The 15,725-nt window shown below is 31.4% G+C and overlaps 2 protein-coding genes across 2 annotated transcripts in view; both read right to left on the bottom strand.

Moving 5' to 3' along the window:
* Window positions 1–189: 189 nt before the first annotated feature.
* On the bottom strand, window positions 190–5,633 carry LOC148284275 (uncharacterized). Its single transcript, XM_088241820.1, has 6 exons — window positions 5,328–5,633; window positions 5,071–5,229; window positions 3,914–4,001; window positions 2,528–2,749; window positions 1,708–1,822; window positions 190–561 (listed from the first exon to the last, which is right to left on the bottom strand). The coding sequence occupies exons 1-6, from the start codon at window positions 5,456–5,458 to the stop codon at window positions 440–442; spliced, it is 837 nt and encodes a 278-aa protein (XP_088097946.1). The 5' UTR covers window positions 5,459–5,633; the 3' UTR covers window positions 190–439.
* A 5,807-nt stretch (window positions 5,634–11,440) lies between these two features.
* The window catches only part of LOC148284274 (uncharacterized), a 129,456-nt gene continuing 125,171 nt past the window's right edge, over window positions 11,441–15,725 (bottom strand). The window contains exons 10-11 of the mRNA XM_088241905.1: window positions 13,789–14,207; window positions 11,441–13,106 (exon numbers count right to left, since the gene is read on the bottom strand). Of these exons, the coding sequence (XP_088098031.1) occupies window positions 12,770–13,106; window positions 13,789–14,207 (756 nt within the window). The 3' untranslated portion in view covers window positions 11,441–12,769. The remainder of the gene's footprint in view (window positions 13,107–13,788; window positions 14,208–15,725) is intronic.

Raw genomic sequence — 15,725 nt, 5'->3', positions numbered from 1 at the left:
CCCATTTTAAGTTTCTAACCCGTGCTATAAAAAGGTTGATGCCTCATTTCAGAGGATTTTATAAACAAATTACAATAAACACCCATCAGAAACCTGATTGATAAATTGATTGTAATGGTTTATAGGATGTGGGATTTTGTTTAATGTTTTCAGTTATATTATATGAAAACAAATAAATAACAGGCTATATTATTATACTTATGTATTATGTAAAAAAAATGTTAAACAATAATGTACATCTTAGATTATTTGGTTGTGTGTTTCTGATTGTATCAACCAATAAACTGCGATAAACTGTAATTTTTTTGCATCATTCAGATGCAAAATTCCATCTCATGATTTGATGTGTCAATGATGGCGTTCATAACATCAGCAGGCTGGGTGCATATTTTTGAGGTAGACTTCTTGACGAGTCTATAATATTAAGATATTTTATGGGCTAACAACGTATGGCTCTTGATGCAATTTCCTTCAAGCAAACAAGTCGAGCCTCAGGGGAAGTAGAAGGTTCTGTCATTTCTTTCAAAGTTGACTCGCATGACTTAATAAAGTGGACACCGGCTGTAAAAAAACATAATATTTAATTAATTACAGAAACCTACATAATTATTCCCTTTACAGATTTAAACTGGAAAACCATACATAATAACAAAGCACATAATGTACAATGATTAGTGGTTAAAAAAAAATATGCGTTCATATTGTGGTATATTTCCATTTCTCTATTTTCTGTATCCACATCTAATGAGCTATAAGCTACTACAATTAAAACACTAGCTAATTACACAAAGGTAAACCAATTAGTCATATCGACGCTGGAAAGGCTATTTACTTTAAGCGACATCGCAGTTTTCATAACGACAGAACCAATTGCATTAACCTGTCCGGGAGTATGGCCGTACATGGTCGTCCAAACAAAATTTTCATCAATGGAGTATGGGCGTACATGTACGTCCGATTATTTTCAGAAATATAATTTGGGCTTGTAAAACCGATGGTTGACAACCCATGAAATAAAACATCGATAATTTTGATATAAATCATATTTACTGGTATAATTTATTATTTTCATTCAAGAAAATATGTTGCTTATAGCATTGACAATGATATAAAATTATAAAAAGTAAAAAAAAAACATGAAAAAAAACTCACTCCCCAGATACAGTTTTGTCGGCAGAAACTCACTCCCGGACAGGTTAAACGACACGGGACTGGTAAAATATTTTCAATAAATAGGCGAATATACATTAAAATATGATTTACCCTGTCTATAGACGTTATAGTTAAGTTCAGATGTCTGCTTTTTGCCAGCCATAAACACAAAACTCCGAATTTCCTGTTTTACATTTTACATGCATTCCACCTCCCAAATACCCGATGTACCGCCTCGCTAACGTGTAGCGAAAATTTAGGTCAGTGCTGTTCAACATGTCACAGCGCGATGTCATATAACATCCTCTCGCAACAGTATTTTAAGATACGAATTTAGCAGGAAACTTAAAATATTATGAAACAGTATTATAAACACTACCGTGACAACCATAATGACATTTTTATTGTTTTAAATTTCGCATTAATAGTATTTTAACTGGGGTATTCCTGGTACCCCCTCAAGAACTCGCGGATTATTTTTATATTCAGTCCCGAAAAGGTTAAGTCTATTTAAAAAGTACTATAATTATATCTTAGGATGATTTTTTAACTCACCTTGTACGCTTAATTCAAAATTAATCGAGTCCACCACTCTCTCAATATCCTCATCCCATTGTACTGACCACGCCATATGGAATACTCGAGGCCACTGAATCACAATTCCTTCATCCTAAAATAAAGAAATAAAAATACATCAATTTACATTGATTAATTTATGCCATTTACAGTTTACCCACCACATATCACATCCTCGGCGGTGCCCACATACAATGAAAAATTGCTCGTTGGAAAATGAGAAAAATTGCCCACTTGTGGGGGGCTGGAATTTCTACCCCAGTTGAAGATCGGCAGAAGAAACGAGGTTGATGTTTGTATGCGTGTATTTATTACATGGGGAATAAGGTACTGCACTTTGTTATGAAACGCGAGAGTATGGAGATGATGAGTCCAACTGGACTACATGTTGGAAGGGCTGACCGACTGACTTGCCGCACGACTGGGTTGAGCTGACTGACCTTACCATGCCCTGGGTTCCTTTTATAAGCAGTGTGCCTTTGTTATTTATGTCTCCATGGCAGGAATGGAGTTAATGTACTCCAGGACATTGTAATGAAATATGTAATCCGATTTCATTATTGAGTTAACATCCTGCGTGGAACACTGTTGGTCTTGCATAGTTGTATTCAATAGAAAATGGTTAGTGCCTTGTGCCGATGCCCGATATTTCAGGTAAAATCGTGTGCATCATTGATCACTGGACTTTGACCCCCACAACTGTAATAATCGTAAATGGACTTCCAATATTGTAATGCAATGTATTTAAATATTTCCTAGGGGATAAAGGCCAGTACTTTATGACAACAAATTTGCTTACCGCTGTTTCAATGTGGAAATGTGTTCCATATTGTCTTCTAAATTCTTTCAGCACCTTTTTTCGACTAGCTGCCTTCTGTGCATACTCTCGCAGTGACAGGAAGAGCTGTTGGTTCAGTCCCTCTTCCCCGCAGAATTGACGCACGAGAGAAGACAGTTCTCCGTGTGCCGGTGAAGATTCACTAACGGCCACTTGTGTTGACAGGACTTTGAAGTGATCTTCCTAAAAATAAAAATGAAGAAGTACAAATTTTTAAAAGTATTTTCAGCATTGTCTAGTAGGTGAAATAATTTAGCCGGATCTCACATCTTTTACTTCACAAAACTCAACAGATGAAAATATGTATATTAAAAAATAGGCGGAATGATGAATGTCACAAAGTGTGTAAAGCGATCACTTGAACCAGCCATCACATTCGCGGTCACTTTTTTCTCATAGGATCCACTCATATGGACACTATCACAACTTTCTTTCTTTTTGGAATATTTAATTTTCGATTGGACTGTAGTTGATGGTTTGAAATAAAAAATGCGGAAATTTGTGTTATCCAGCTAAAAGAAAATCGATTACTATAATAGCCGTTATTCTTTTTACCAATGGAAAAATCTCCGACCATATAATTACATCAGTAGGCTATAGTCGTCTTTTCACTATCAAAATGATTTGGACTGACGGCTTTGGCCGTCATTACTTAAATGAGAGACGATTTTGATGGCAATAGCAGGCATAACCGCAAACGAGTTCAAATCCCTTGAGACTGGTTTTACAAAAAATATTTGGTTAAATATTTTTTTTTTAATCTAATATTTTTCCTTACTCTTTTATTGAGAATCTGTAGTCTGGATGCGGAATACTGAACACACGAGCAGATAAGAAGTTAACCCTTAAAGGACAAGGATTTTTTTTTCTTATGAACTATTTTTACTACTAAAAAATTGCCATTCATTCCACATACTGTTTGTTTTATTATGGCACACCCTCAAAGTTATAATTCTCTAGAGAAACCCTTAAGCTATATTGCATAAAACAAAAGCGTTCCCAATTATTGGTTTGGTTTTAGTTTGGTTTTTAATTTAACAAAAAACGTGTAATGGACGGTTTCGGTTAGTGCTGGTATTGTTGTAATCTGTAGCTTACTTCGAGGTCAATAATCACAGAAAGGTTTTTCTTCGTATGAGCGACTCTATTAGGTTATTACTCTAAGGGCACACCACATACTAAAGAACATATCTTTCGAAAACATACTAAAGAACATATCTTAAAAAACAGCGGGATTGAGGATAGTTTTGCACGACAGAGTCCACTGTTACCATATATGGTCACGCTCGTACTTGAAGAGTTAATGCTTCAAGTTAGTATGTAATTTTCCAAATAATTTTCACTTACCATCTCTCTTTCCACTACATTGAGTACCACCTTAAGTGTTCCCAAAATGACGAGATTCATATTGATCTCATAACACCTTCCAGTTAATCTGAAAACAACAATAATCAGCATCTTCAAACTGAATAGGTACTAAATAAATCAAATTGTTAATGATTTATGCTCATCAACATTGTTAATATTCAATTTTTTTGTTAATAATTAACATTAACATTGTTAATGAGCATAAATTGTATGTGCTCGTTTTAAATCCGAAAATTATGAATGAAAAGAGTTTAATAAAATAAATAAAACAATTTATTGATTTGGTGTTTATTTTGTAGAACTCCATATTTAAACTTATAATATTAGAAATCAAACACATAATATTGATCAAATTCTCATACACTGACACGGTTAATATTGATGGTTTGGTCTGATTTGTGAATGGATTATGTAGGTGAGGGCGGCATTTTTTAAAGGTGAAGCTATTTACCGACAAAAGTTGACTGCCTGTTTTCTACAACAATACGCCCTAACTCTTGGAACAACTTTTAGGAACCGCTGTTCTAAGTAATTTTCCTATCTCTGTTGCAAACTATCTCTTCATAAATTTCCAACTGTGTTACTGGAAGTCAACATTTGTTGTTACTAAGAATAAATCTAGTTTTTATGTCCTAATATCCAGAATGCGTAGACACTAGTTGATTCTTCTTGCAATTTGGAGGTCTTTGGGAAAGATATTACTGTATGATCTATTCGTCCTTAAGCAGTTTAGTATTGTGTACAGTTTTCATTTGTGTACTTAATTGGCTTCGTTGACATCATAAATATAGGTACAGCTAACAAATAATTCGTAAATCTACAGAACATGTTGAAATTTCTTCAAATGTTTCATTCAAAACATTACAGTTGTTTTTGTTGGTAACATATTTCAGTCGATCTGATATTAAGTACATTTTTAAAAATCAAATCCCTAAAATGAAGTAGATGAAAATGACAAAGAATATAAAAAATCTTCAGTCTTCTTCTTAAGAATTTTTCGTGGATATAATTCTTTATATTTTAGGTAGAAATACACACACAGCCACATATTATTTATGTTCAATACTTATAAATAGCATACCCTAAATTTAAACAAACAATCCTGATATTTATTGGCAATACAATTATAATAGTACCCTTCGTGTGGAGAAACTTGAGACCTCGAATAATGGAGTACAGAGATTCCTAAAATTTCTTCAGTAGCATGAACGCACTTCCCTTGCATTTCAATACTTTCTTCTTCAGGTTCTCCAAAAGCAGTACCCGCTATAACTGAATCAGTAATCGCAGGAACACTGAAATATTGCATGGAAAATAACATATATGTAATATTTCAATGTCTGAAAATTATAATAAATACATTTAAAGTACACTGGGAACATTATCAACTTACCTGTCATAATGACAATCGCCGCTAGATTTTAACCTTTCTTCGGTCTGATCTATTCGTTCCTGAAGAGAGTGTAATTTATTGAGCAGAATTTTATTTTCCGAAAAAAGAGCCTGCATTTGTCGTTGCTTCATGATTTTGATTTGATTAATAACGCTACGTAAAACAGTAAAAAAAAAAAAACAACAACTAAATTCAAATGTCAAACAGTAAAGAATGTTAGTAAAAGTTGGCGCCGTTGGTAGTTGGTTGGACAAAATTCAAAACTCCAACACCAACTAATCAGCACCATAGACAAAACATGCACTCACATGTATCTATGCTAGAATATTACCAACCACACGGATCTAATAGCTGTTACCACACACCACAAAACCAGCACCAAACTTGTTCCAACCATCAACAACCCAATTAAAAATAAATGAAAAGGTTACCCACCCTTGTAAAATATTATTTGGATAAATACATATTTACACAAAATATTTAATTATTTTTTTTATCTGTTAATTTATTTAACTTTTTGTACATTATGTTATTTGTACATTGGCGGGCTTATTGCCAAATGGCAATTTCTTCCATCCAACCAATAAAATAATAGTTTTTGTTCTATAATGCAGGTTACAGAACATATTCAATAGAAAATAATGATTAAAAAGCTAAAGATATATGAACATATTTGTTTATAAATTACCATAAATCAAAAAATTCACTCAATTGGAAAAAGGAAAAAAGAGAAAAGAGGAAGGGAGGGGAGATTAAGGAAGGGAAAGGAAACGTTTCTTCAGATGTGATTTAAACAGAGATAATGTAGAAACATCTTTGATGGTGGATGGGAGATGATTCCACAGTCGAGCCGCATGGACACCATACGAGATAGAAAAGAAAAAAGAAAGAAAAAGAGACAGTGCCTTGATAATTAATATTTAATTAATTAATGGAGCCATCAACTCATGCTCATCTATTTTAATTGATTATAGTTTATTTCAACAATATTTATTCATATGGATTCAATTACGTATTATTTACCTCACAGATAAATAAAACGTTTCAGCTATAAGAAACGTTACAGCTTTGTTGCTTTATTGCATAGAACAAAAGCCTTGCAAATTTTGGTTTGGTTTTTGATTTAACAACGAACGTGCAACATACGGTTTTGTCGTTATGCTTGTTTTTCTCGACCTGAGTACCTGCGGTCTATTGTTTTGGTGTAAACTATTATGGTTAACTTCATAATTGAAAATCCTAGAATGATTTTTAGCTTTTGCGACAAATTATGTATTCGTCTAATTAAGTCATATGTGTACTATATTTATTTATTGCATTTGTTTTAAAACTAATTCCATATAGAAGGAATGGGCATATATTATGAGGTCAACAAGAGACACATTCTGGATTTTCACATTTATAGAAAGCAACATCATAACCACGTCCTCACCTAACGTAATAATTTATTTATATATTCCATAAAAAAATAAATAGCAACACATGTAAATAAGTAAGAAGAAAATATAAAAAAAGAGGAAGAAAACACAAAATATTCCGTAGTTGAAAGTATTGTAAGAAAATAATTTATCGATGTACGTAAAATGTTTACTTAAGTATTATATTGTGTAGATAAGTATTGTAAGGTGAACACTTTTTAAAGAAGTTACCTAAACATTTTGTAGCAATTTTTAATCTTCCGATAATATTTGATACGGTGAACCAGTGTTGCCAACTTAGCGACATTTTGACATTGAAAACGACTTTTTTTATTGTTTTAGCGACAAATAAATTCTAGCGACTTTTAAGCGAGCTGTCAAAAGTTATAGTAAAAATGGAATCACCTGTGGTGAACAAATTTTACTCCCAAAAATATAGGAAGGAATAGGAAGACAGACATTTCAAGTTTATTTTATTGAAATCAAAATATTTTTGTCATTAATTTGACATGTAATTCCTTATTCAGGGGCACTAAGAATAAAATAATTTTTGTTTTTTATATATCAAGTGACATAAACATTACTTACTTTTAATTTAAAAAAAATGATTTTGTTTTATTTTACACTGGTATTAAAATATATTATGTATTATACCTTTTTGTTATAATGCACATGGCTATAAAGATAATCTTTCTCTATTTTGCTAAGAAAAAGTGTTTCGTATTTTAAAGTTTTTTTGGAGAATATAATAAGTAAATGGTGTCTGTTTTTTTTTAAAACGATCTGTTTTACTTCTTGCGTATCTACAAGGAGAGTGATAAATATCAAGTTTTTTTTTTGCTATGGTCTGATCGAGATCTTTATAATATTGGGTAGCCAACCTTCAAACCGGTATAATATGTAGGTAGTATCCAATTATGTATTTTACCAAAAGACCAAGAAAATGTTGCATCTTCTGAAAGAATCTAAAAATATATATTCATTGCCCTTTCGTACTTGCCACATGTTCAAACATGTCCCTATGGACATTTTTAAATTACGCGGTAAAGCCCCAACGCACACACAAATAATTTATTTATTTAACTTTTTGTTCATAATTTTATTTGTACATTGACGGGCTTATTGCCAATTGGCAAATTCTTCCAACCACCCAATAAAATAATCGTTTTATCTTTATAATTAAAGTTACAGAACATATTCAATAAATAATAAAGATTAAAAGGCTTAAGATATATAAAAATAGAAATAAACGTTTTTGTTTATAAATTACCTTAAATCAAAACTATTACTCAATGGGAAAAGGGAAAAAAAGGAAAAAAGAAAGAAGGAGAGATTGAGAATGGTAAAACAAGTATATATGGCAAAAATGAACGGCAACGTTAGACGAGGACGACCAAGGAAGACGTGGCATGATCAGATAAACCAAAATCTTAAGTCTGGTCATGTCAAAAGCAGACAGAACCGAAGGGCATGTATGACAAGATGTATAAATGTGGAAGAGGCTAGGAGTGTATGCCAGGATAGACGTGTGTGGCGGTCCATTCTCTCTGCCTACCCCTACGGGGAAATGGCGTGATGGTAGTAGTAGTAGCACTCCCTCTCACTTCTGTTCAATGTACTTCATAGTCCAAACGCTTCTATATACCTGCGTGAAAAATTTCAACGCTTATTAGTTCATGGTTTACCTCTTCGTTCTAATACTCAAGGCACTCTTTTAATACCCATCCACAATTCCTCTTTCTTCTCTAACTCATATAGTGTCCATGCGGCTTGACTGTTGAATCATCTCCCATCCACCATCAAAGATGTTACTACATTATCTCTGTTTAAATCCCGTCTGAAGAAACATCTCCCTTCTCTTCCTCAATCTCTCCTTCTTTCTTTTTTCCTTTTTTTCCCTTTTCCCATTGAGTAATAGTTTTGATTTAAGGTAATTTATAAACAAAAACGTTTATTTCTATTTTTATATATCTTAAGCCTTTTAATCTTTATTATTTATTGAATATGTTCTGTAACTTTAATTATAAAGATAAAACGATTATTTTATTGGGTGGTTGGAAGAATTTGCCAATTGGCAATAAGCCCGCCAATGTACAAATAAAATTATGAACAAAAAGTTAAATAAATAAATTATTTGTGTGTGCGTTAGGGCTTTACCGCGTAATTTAAAAATGTCCATAGGGACATGTTTGAACATGTGGCAAGTACGAAAGGGCAATGAATATATATTTTTAGATTCTTTCAGAAGATGCAACATTTTCTTGGTCTTTTGGTAAAATACATAATTGGATACTACCTGCATAATATTATACCGGTTTGAAGGTTGGCTACCCAATGTTATAAAGATCTCGATCAGACCATAGCAAAAAAAAAACTTGATATTTATCACTCTCCTTGTAGATACGCAAGAAGTAAAACAGATCGTTTTAATCTTAATTTTAGTACCGACCATAGAATTATAAAAGTCGATTATTTGGTACCTACCTAAGTAATCAAGAAACGCATCAATTGGTGTTTCAATCACTAAATTATGCACAAATAATTTCAAGTACCAATTACATAAATAAACAAATCATAATATTGGGATTACAATAAAATACAGGCAAACATTTTAAACGATTTTATTGCCAATTTACAGCTTTTAATGATGAAAAATAATGCATATCTAGTTTTTTTTACACGAGAATACAATTAATAAAATTTAAGAAATGTAAACATGAACATATTGTGGAAACAGTTTTCTAAAATAATTTTGTTTAAACTAATCGTCCAAGTCTTTTTCATACCTTGCATGTCTTTTTACTTTAGTTTTAAATTAGCAGAGAAGTCATAAGAAATAAACTGAATTTTAAAAGAAATCATAGAAAAATCGTTTCCTGAAAATTGGCAATGCAATGAAAAAGAGGGAAAAAATTGAGTCTGCTAAAAAGAGTGGATGAGGTGAATAAGATCAAAAGTAGACAACTTATTGAAGTCGGCAAAACAATACATTATTATGTGTCACACATCTGTATGACATAAATGGTTTATGGTGCTTATTTTGAAATAGTTATCATCTGCTTGGAACTTATATGCGCAAAGTATTTGACGAAATGAATTTAGGTAAATTAAAATCAATATGTTTACTGCATTTTTCCACGTGTATTCCTGCATGATTTCAGTTAAAAGTATTTCTCCTCGCCGCGAATCTATCTATTCGATTTCAGACATTTTCAATTTTATTTCAATACCTACGCAATTTATTATCTAAGTATTTTTATTCTTAAATTTTATCGATAAACATTAATGAAGATTAACCATTTAGTTATTCATAAGTCTTATTAAATTTCAACAACCTTATTGGAATATTTTATATTATGGCTGCAAAATGTAATAATAAAAAGGTTAAAAAAAACTAATACACATTTGACTGAAAATGATAGTTATTCACAACTTAAATAAATAAACTCGAGCATGTATATAACAAAATGTAAAATTGATTTCTGTATAGAAAACTACGGTGTTTTTATTTCAAATTATGAGTCTATTGTTTTTTGTGCAACAGTAATTTTCGAAATAAAACGAGTCGATAAGTAAGAAAAGAAAACCATATATTTTGTAAAAGATAAGCATTTAATGAAATTCTATCGATCGGGGTGTTTTCCAGTACCCAAAGAGTTGAAGAAAAATTACTTAAGAATTCTGAGTTCGTTATGTATTGTGTTATATTCTATTTTTATTACAAGACAAAATAAAAGAATAAGTTGATACATTTGTTAAACAATGTGTATTATTTATTTAATACTTAGTATATTATGTAACAAAATACGAAAAAATAAACCAACAAAATGCCAACATGAGTTTGTATTCTCGTTTTTATATTCGCTTTTACACACTTCATTATACATACATGCAAAACATTTTTATACAAAAAACTATATTATATTAAACACATCAAAACGTAATTTTATATATTGACTCCATATTGTTTGCACTAAAGAACGTTGAAACGAAATATGTTATAAAAGAAAAATGTTTCTTTTGAAAAAAAAACATAGATAATGTGAGTTAAAATAATATTGTAAAAGTTAATATAGCAGTATATACTGTGTATTCCACACTATGGTATAATAGTTGTTTCCTAAAACTCAAAAATGTATATTCTACCTATGTCAAGTTTGCGTATATATTTATTCTACTATTATTGTATATATTTTCAATTTAAGGGCAATTTGAGATTTGAGATTTAAAATATTCATTATTAAAATGGATTATTTAATATCACTAGTTATTTACGCTTCATCTAAAATCTAAGATATGACATGATTTATTTTACAGCTATTATTTATTATTACAGAGATTTTTATTATTTTTATAAAAATTAAAAACAAAATAATTTGGAGCTCTGGAGAGATAAATAAAATTTTACGAAACACAAATTGCGATAATTACTCGTAGTTATTAAAATAATATTTTAAAACAAACGCTCTCCCGACAATTAAAGATTTATAAATATTAAATAATTATAAAAACATTCGTATTCGTCAGTAATTGTCATTTAATAATTGTGTTTGTTGAAGTTATGTATTAACTACGCAATTAAAATATCTCCTAATAATAATCTCCGATAATAAATAAAACAGACGTAAACGTGGTTTGTTTTATCGACACAATAATATTTGTAAGCATAGTAAAAAATGAAAAAAAAAACCGTTGTCTTATTTGAAATATAAATTAAAATATAAAATCAGTATTCTGGTGAAAAATTGTTAATCATTAATTGAAATTTTGTGTGAATGATAAAGCAATGTCCCTATTAGTTTTGATAGGTACTGTTATATGTATGTAATATTTCATAGACTCTTTATGTAGTATATGGACTGGCTTGTGAATTGTAAAACTTATCACCTTGACTCCATGTTTATAACAAATGATCAAGGTACATAAGATTGGGTTCGGATTAAGGAATGATGATAATTCAGAAAACTAAATTGGAAACAATAATTTAAATGGTAAAATGCAAACTTGTTTTACGAACGGGTATTTAAAATGATAACGATTGAAGCCAAATCAAATAAGTTGTAAGAAAAATATTTATTTATTAACTCCTACTAGTGATTAATTGAGTTTTAAACATTGTATTATACAATTTGAATGCAATTTTTATATTTAAGTATTTGTCTCTGCACTGATTTGTAAATAAATAAGTATGTATGATATAAAATATAAATATGTATTGATAATAGCCATTTTCTGATATGAATATATCTAATAATGTCCTAGATATTATCTAGATATAATAAAATTTCTATGTATCTGAATGAAATATTAATATATTATACGGAATACCAAAAGAGTTATAAATAAAATCTATTTCTTTCCGTATGTCAATATGTATTATATTATCACCACCTCTTTCAAACACAACAACCTATAAAACTCTATTTCTCAACACAACACATTTACCAATATTATCAGCAAATCTTTCAAATTGTAAAAAATATTTATTTAATCACTAATAGGGAAGAAATATAACTCACCATGTATTTATATAATCATCGAGAATTCGTATCTCGTGATCTCTTAAATCAGAGGTACCCTAATATTATTTTTAATATTTTGGTCCAATAAATTCTACAAATAAAATCACGTACCTAATTATGTTAGTAGTAATTAAAATTTTAATTAAATATCACAATTCTGTTAGTACATTGGAAGCATTGTTTTATGAAACCGAGCGAGATTGCTTTTGTGCGTACGTATACATCTCAGGGAGTGTATTATAAGTAAGTAGTTTAATAAATCGTTGGAACCACTTGCGTGTCGAAATGAAATAATTTGAAATGAATCAACGATAGTTTATCGACACTTGATGCAAATTTAGGCACACATGGAGCGATGAGTAACACCACAGAGACTTGTGTACAGAAACAATCACAATCCCAATCCTAATTTTGGTTTCTGCAAACTCAGTTTTGTCACAAAACATTGTCACACCGTTGTTACACGGTCAACTTCCACGTACCTAACAGAATTGTCGCTGTGTCAGCAAATCACTTCCTTGTCCCCGAAAACAGCTGTGTCTGATGACATGCTTTCCAGTCTTCTCTGGAAGGCCGAGGTTCTTCGTCTTTTTCTAATCCTCAGCAGGAAAAACACTGTTAACGAAGCTCCAGATATGATAGCAGCGCAGAAAGCCAGCAAATACTGAATGGGTAGTTGGAGTAGAAAGGAGCAATGCGAAAGAGATTCGTCATAACCGGAAGGACAATGCGATATGCCATCGCACCAAAGAGATGCATTGATACAAGCGTTCAACTCGGGGCATCTGAACTGGCAAACATCGAGCATCGCAAAGACTGCTGGATACGTGTTATGTTTTCTGAAATTCAAATAAGTTTAATTCGCTAAGTTTATAGTATGCTAGACAGTAGACACAATTCTCATGCATTCGTAAAACTCGATCTTAAATTAATTTTGGTAAAATTGTCAACTAGAAATGGAATACTAATCGAAATTATATTTGTTGGTACTACCTACTCGTATATATCATACTGACAAATATGGATTCATTTAGGATCGTGGCTCCGGTACTAAATAAAACATCGATTAGCAAGTATAAAATGGGAGCAAAAAATTGTTGTGGAGATTTTTTTATGTCACCTTTAAATGCAAGTTCCTTAAATGACATGAAAAAATTAGTTTTATTTTATAAATTTATAAAAAACTAGCCTGTGTTGTCCTGCCCGAACGTAGGCTTGCCTGCTATTAGCTGGTTCAGTAAAAGTTTTTTCGATATTCGAATTTTCGATAAACTATATACCTTAGTATATAGTTTATCACTTATGATATTTGAAATTTCAATCTTTTCGTTACGCCATTGTGTGATTTGCTGTTACCCAAAGCAAAATAAAAAGAGTGCAATGTACCGGGCCAAATTGTAAATCTAAACCATCCAGGGGCCCGCTTAAACACTCGAAAAAAAAACATCGAAATCGGTCTAGTGACACACACACGTACAGAAAAATTATAAATATAAAGATAATGCACCGAGTTTCTCTTACCTTCTTGATAATTCTAACCACGTAACTGAATACGTTCCAGTATCCTTTCCAATTAATTCAACAGCTATACTTCTTGCAAAATCTATGCCAAGTTTATCTATTGTGGGAATAGATGTCAAAGTAGGCAGGTCCATCGTATTGGAAGCTACACCCCATCCCTCCGAGAATACTTTAACTATGTTATGTTTCTGACTTGGAGGAGGGTTTGGACAGACTATGACAGGGGGAAGTGTGCCGGGGTATATGGCTATTCGGTTTCTGGTGTGGCATTGATCTTTATCCTCGTGAAGTATTGTTATATTATTAGATAGGTTGTGCTCGTCTATAACAGGTTCATTCATTAGAGTTCCCTTAATTTGCACATACAAATAATGACCTATTGAAGGGTCTATGAGCCAGGGATGATGAAGGCAGTTTAGCTAAAAAAAAGTAAATATTCAGTACAGGAATCAGAAAGCTTAAAGTTAATAAATGTCGATGATTAATCTCTCCACAAATATTTTCAATAAAATACAGTGCATTTATTATTACAGTCATTTGCTTGAGATGTATTAAATCGTAGAGGCAAGTGTCAGCTGACAGGGAATATTGGAGGTCCAAACGGGAGGCCTTTGTTCAACACTGGACACAAGAAGAAGGCTGAGTAAGTAAGTCAGGATTACATTTAAATAGACCAATGTCTCAAGAGAGTCGAAGGAAATAAACTTTTTGATGTATTCTTGATGGGAGGACATAAGAGTATTTTTGTATTTTCGTTCATTTTGCGATTTATGTGAGAAAATGTTTCTTGCGTATGCCTGCATCAATGATATTAACAGTACCTACACTTATACAACTACTCAAGAAATAAATAAATAACTTTGTGCCTATTAAACTTTGGTTTTAATAAAATAAGTATGCGCATTTGTGTCATATTTTCAGTGGTAAAAATAGTACAATATGGTCTCAGTTATATACATAAGTAGACTCATTTATATAATTCATTTTGTGATTCAAATAGTATAAGTTAGTTCTAATAGTATAAGAAAACTAATTTCTGTTCCATCTTTAATGGTTCTAAAAGTATATCTGGAATATTTCTGTTATTTGTTCAAATTACTCGAATGTGGTGAACAGATAAAATAATAACCCATTTCGCAAAATAAGAGTTCGGTAGCTAAATAATTGGGTTCATAATAATGTTTTTTGGTCTCGTGAAAGGTTATTTTGCAGTTATACTCTTATGTCCGCCCATCGAAGATATATTGGGGAATGTGGAAATCTATGGTGACTTGTTTTTCTTGACAATACTCGAGATGATGGGTGAAGTTATAAATGCGTTATATAGCATGAGAGAGTATATGAGGGTACTAGAAGCAAAGTTAGAAATCTCCATTGAAGGAGTTATTGAGATATTTGCGAAAAACTTTGGTGAGATTTCTAATTATGCGTCACTAACTCAATGAAGGATGCTAAGTTTGCGGTGTCAAGTAATATAATTGAAATCTGTTTTTGCAAAATTAAGAGACGCTTTTGAATTACGCTATTATTTGGGTAGGTAGGTTTTTATGTTTAGTTTATTTTGACATCAATAATTCTACTATTTTCTAGTTTTCCGTTTTTGATGGAGATTTCAAAGTTTGCTTCTAATACCCTCAAATGATGATTGTGATCTGGTTATTAGTCACGGTTTTAGTGGCCAGCATATATATAGTCTTATCGCAGCTGATGTTGTCATATTCCATTAGTCATCATCGTCAAAACACAATTACGACCTGTGATCCTTTTTACTCAATACCGCTGGGTAAAAAATATGAGACATCTCTCCTCATATTTGAGAGGAAAATACTATGAAAGATATTCGATGCAAGAAAACAGAGTTGGGAGGATAAGGTACAACGAAAAGGTATGCAATATTTACAATGATCCCAGATCCCAGCGTAGTGCAATTTATTAAA

The sequence above is a fragment of the Micrasema longulum genome, unplaced genomic scaffold (genome assembly GCF_059751315.1).
Source record: "Micrasema longulum isolate JH-2025_06_02 unplaced genomic scaffold, ASM5975131v1 h1tg000133l, whole genome shotgun sequence".
Lineage (NCBI taxonomy): Eukaryota > Metazoa > Arthropoda > Insecta > Trichoptera > Brachycentridae > Micrasema > Micrasema longulum.
The sequence above is the reverse complement of the archived record's forward strand: the minus strand, read 5'-3'. Positions and strand labels throughout refer to the sequence as shown.

Excerpts from the sequence above, each read along its gene's own strand:
- LOC148284275 (XM_088241820.1), bottom strand. The coding sequence starts at position 5,458 with ATGAAGCAACGACAAATGCAGGCTCTTTTTTCGGAAAATAAAATTCTG. Across the intron at positions 5,230-5,327 it reads GGCGATTGTCATTATGACAG|TGTTCCTGCGATTACTGATT; the intron begins GTAAGTTGATAA and ends GCAATATTTCAG. Across the intron at positions 1,823-2,527 it reads ATTTCCACATTGAAACAGCG|GATGAAGGAATTGTGATTCA; the intron begins GTAAGCAAATTT and ends TCTTTATTTTAG.